Source organism: Solanum lycopersicum, chromosome 5 (genome assembly GCF_036512215.1).
Source record: "Solanum lycopersicum chromosome 5, SLM_r2.1".
Lineage (NCBI taxonomy): Eukaryota > Viridiplantae > Streptophyta > Magnoliopsida > Solanales > Solanaceae > Solanum > Solanum lycopersicum.
The window spans coordinates 40,476,829-40,480,268 of NC_090804.1; the positions used below are offsets into that span (position 1 = coordinate 40,476,829).

Genomic DNA, 3,440 nt, shown 5'->3' on the forward strand with positions numbered 1-3,440 from the left:
TTAATGTTATATTTCTTGTTTTGATACATTATTGGACAAGTATTTTGATGTTTTTTAATGTTTTTTTTTTGGGTTTGTCAATTTCCATGAATATTTTTTTGATACATTACGTAACAAATATTTTTATCTTGAAAATATAAATATCAGACATATTATAGCGTCACACAGGTTTAATAAAGTATAGTCAAAGTATTTATAATTAAACATAGAAATAAATAGTTTATTTGAAAACTAAATTTTACATGATACATAGTTACAATGAATAGCATAGATATATGAATTGCGATTATTTTGTAAAAGTAAAGTTATTTACTGTATATTTAAAGAAAAACATATCAAAAAAAGCATTACACAAGTTAAATTATATAAAATCACATGATACATGATTTATAGTCATTGTAAAGTACACACTAACCTCAATAAGATTTTTTATTTTTTATTTAATGGAGATGATACATTGGGCAAACCAAATGATACATATTTACCAAACACACACTAAAAGTACCTGATACATTGGCTATTATGTATCATGTATAATATGTTACCTAATAATCCTTAAATTTTACATGATACTTTGTTACAATGAATAGCATAGTTATATGAATTTCAATTATTTTGTAAAAGTAAAGTTATTTACTGTATATTTCAAGAAAAACATATCAAAAAAAGCATTACATAAGTTAAATTATATAAAATTACATGATACGTGATTTATAGTCATTGTAAAGTACACACTAACCTCAATAAGATTTTTTATTTTTTATTTTTTATTTAATGTAGATGATACATTGGGCAAAGCAAATGATACACATGTACCAAACACACACTAAAAGTACCTGATACATTGGATAAACCATATGTATTATGTACAATATGTTACCTAATAATCCTTAAAATTTATATATCTTAGTGTAACATAATATTTATAAAATTTTATATGAAAAAGAAATATTGACACAAATATATTTCTCAACACCAATAATAACAAAGTATTTATAATCAAAAGCGCGACTTCAAATTTAATTAATACAGGTTATTTATAAGTTTATTTATCTAAAACAAAAGTGTTCAAATTGCAACTGTAATGAAAACTGAAAATCATTAAAATGTTTACGTTATAAATTATTCTTGATATCTTAGAAACATTACGACTAATTCACTTCTCTTTTGGGTAGAAAGCACAAGTTCTTCTGTTGTGTCCTTCTTATCCACATTGTCCACAACAGTTTGTGTTCACCGAAATCTTTTCATCTGCATTCTTTCTTCTTCTTTTTCTTGGTCGTCCATATGATCTTCTGTATCTAGGTGGATACACAGTTTCAGCCACCACATTTTTAGGATCTGACCAATCTTCATTATCTGGCATTGGTACCATTGGAATTTCATATGTTTTTGCCAATGCATCAGGCTTGTAATAATCAGAGCAATACGGATACATATCTGTGACATTCTTTTTTTTCAATACAGCGATTGCATGTGAACAAGGTATCTCATCTAGTTGAAATCTACTACAAGAACATACTTTCCGCTCAAGACAAACAATATATCTTCTTCCATTTTCATAAATTGAGAAAATAAATTCAGATGATGGAACAACCTGTGTACATTAACAATTTTAAATATATAATTTTTAAAAAACAAATCAGGTTAAAAAATGCAGAATGATACAATGAATTAGATATATATAATATAAAGTATTATATGATGATACATACCTCCATTTTGAACTTTTAGCCGCGTTTATAATCAACAATTCCTCAAATTTTCTCCCTAATGTATCCTTTGTGTATGAGGCTACTTCTCTGTTTTTGCAATGCCGAGAACCAAAAAGAATTCTAACTTCTTCTAAAAATTCTAATATAGTTAATTGGCGTGCTTCAACAAGACAACCATTGATACATTCTGCAATGTTTGAAGACATCATTCTACCTCTGTTTACTGTTGCATGAACTCTTGACCACTTTTCGCAACCTGCATCTTCAAGGTACTCCTTAACCCTGTGATCAATTCTACAAACCTTAGCCATCAACTTATCAAAATCTTCCTTTCTATATGCCTTTGCCATAGAGTAGAATAGATCACTTATGGACTTTCTGCTCCTTTTGAAGTTTCCACATACATTCTTCCAAAGATGCCAGATGCATGCATAATGAGGTACATTTGGGAACACAATCCTCACACTCTTCATGATACTCTCATTTCTATTTGAAACAACACACATATCTTTTCTCTCGCCAAATGCATGTTTGAAAAATCATGTCCACGAACAATCATTTTCGGTGTCAACAACACCATATGCCAATGGAAATATGCAACCTGATTACACACACATTATATCATTTGATACGTAACATATAAAAACACATCATAACTATAAAAAAAATACCTGCACCATCAAGTGTGCTTGCTGATACAAATGTCCCTTTGTAAGCTCCACTCAGATTTGCACCATCCACAATAACTACTGGTTTGCAGTAATTAAATCCCCTAATGAATGGTCTTAAGGCGATGAACATATACATAAATTCATCCTCTTCAGTCTTATGCATTCTTATATACGAATTTGGATACACGGTTTTTAACATGTGTATGTTTCGCGACAACCGTCTATATCATGCAGATGGTTTTCCCCTAATCATGGAGAGTGCACGTTCTTTAGCACGCCATGCTTGCTGGTAAGATATTTCAACCCCATAATATTCTCTAATATCATCAATTATATCTCTTGGAGTATAAATTCGTTTATGATTAACCAATTTTGGAGCAGTAACTCCACTTACAAATCCGACTCTTGCTTGGACTTTGGTTAATACCCTCTCCCTCATCGGACACGTATGTTCACTATTGAAACTTCTAACAACGAATATATCAGATTTTTTCATGCAGGACACCTTCATAGTCCAACCACATTTGTCTGAAAAGCAAACCAACACATAGTTGTGTACGTTTTTTAAGCATATCAATTCTTATAGCAATTGCATCATATAATATATTCAACAATAATGTTTAAAGTAATCAAACAATGAATTACACAAAAAATTATCTACCAGTTTTTAAGAAATTAATGAAATGGTGATACATTAATGAAAAATATCTACTAGTTTTGATATGCTTGTTTAAATTGATACAGTCCTTACTATATCAGCAGTAGTATATTAAAGTATCAAAATCGTTATTTCAATGTATCAAAACAAATTACTGAAATGGTGATACATTAAAATATCAAAGAACAAATGATACATGTAGGAGCATTTAATACTTATAGCAATTGCATCATATAATATATTCAACAATAATGTTTAAAGTAACCAAACAATGAATTACTCAAAAAAGTATCTACCAGTTTTTAAGAAGTTAATTAAATGTTGATACATTAATGAAAAGTATCTACTAGTTTTGATATGCTTACAGTCCTTACTATATCAACAATAGTATATTAA

At 29.0% G+C, this 3,440-nt stretch overlaps 1 protein-coding gene across 1 annotated transcript; it reads right to left on the reverse strand.

Moving 5' to 3' along the window:
* Window positions 1-1,204: 1,204 nt before the first annotated feature.
* LOC138348807 (uncharacterized) lies at window positions 1,205-2,065 on the reverse strand. Its single transcript, XM_069298386.1, has 2 exons — window positions 1,716-2,065; window positions 1,205-1,505 (listed from the first exon to the last, which is right to left on the reverse strand). Exons 1-2 carry the CDS (start codon window positions 2,063-2,065, stop codon window positions 1,205-1,207), a joined length of 651 nt encoding a protein of 216 aa, XP_069154487.1.
* Between the last annotated feature and the right edge of the window lie 1,375 nt (window positions 2,066-3,440).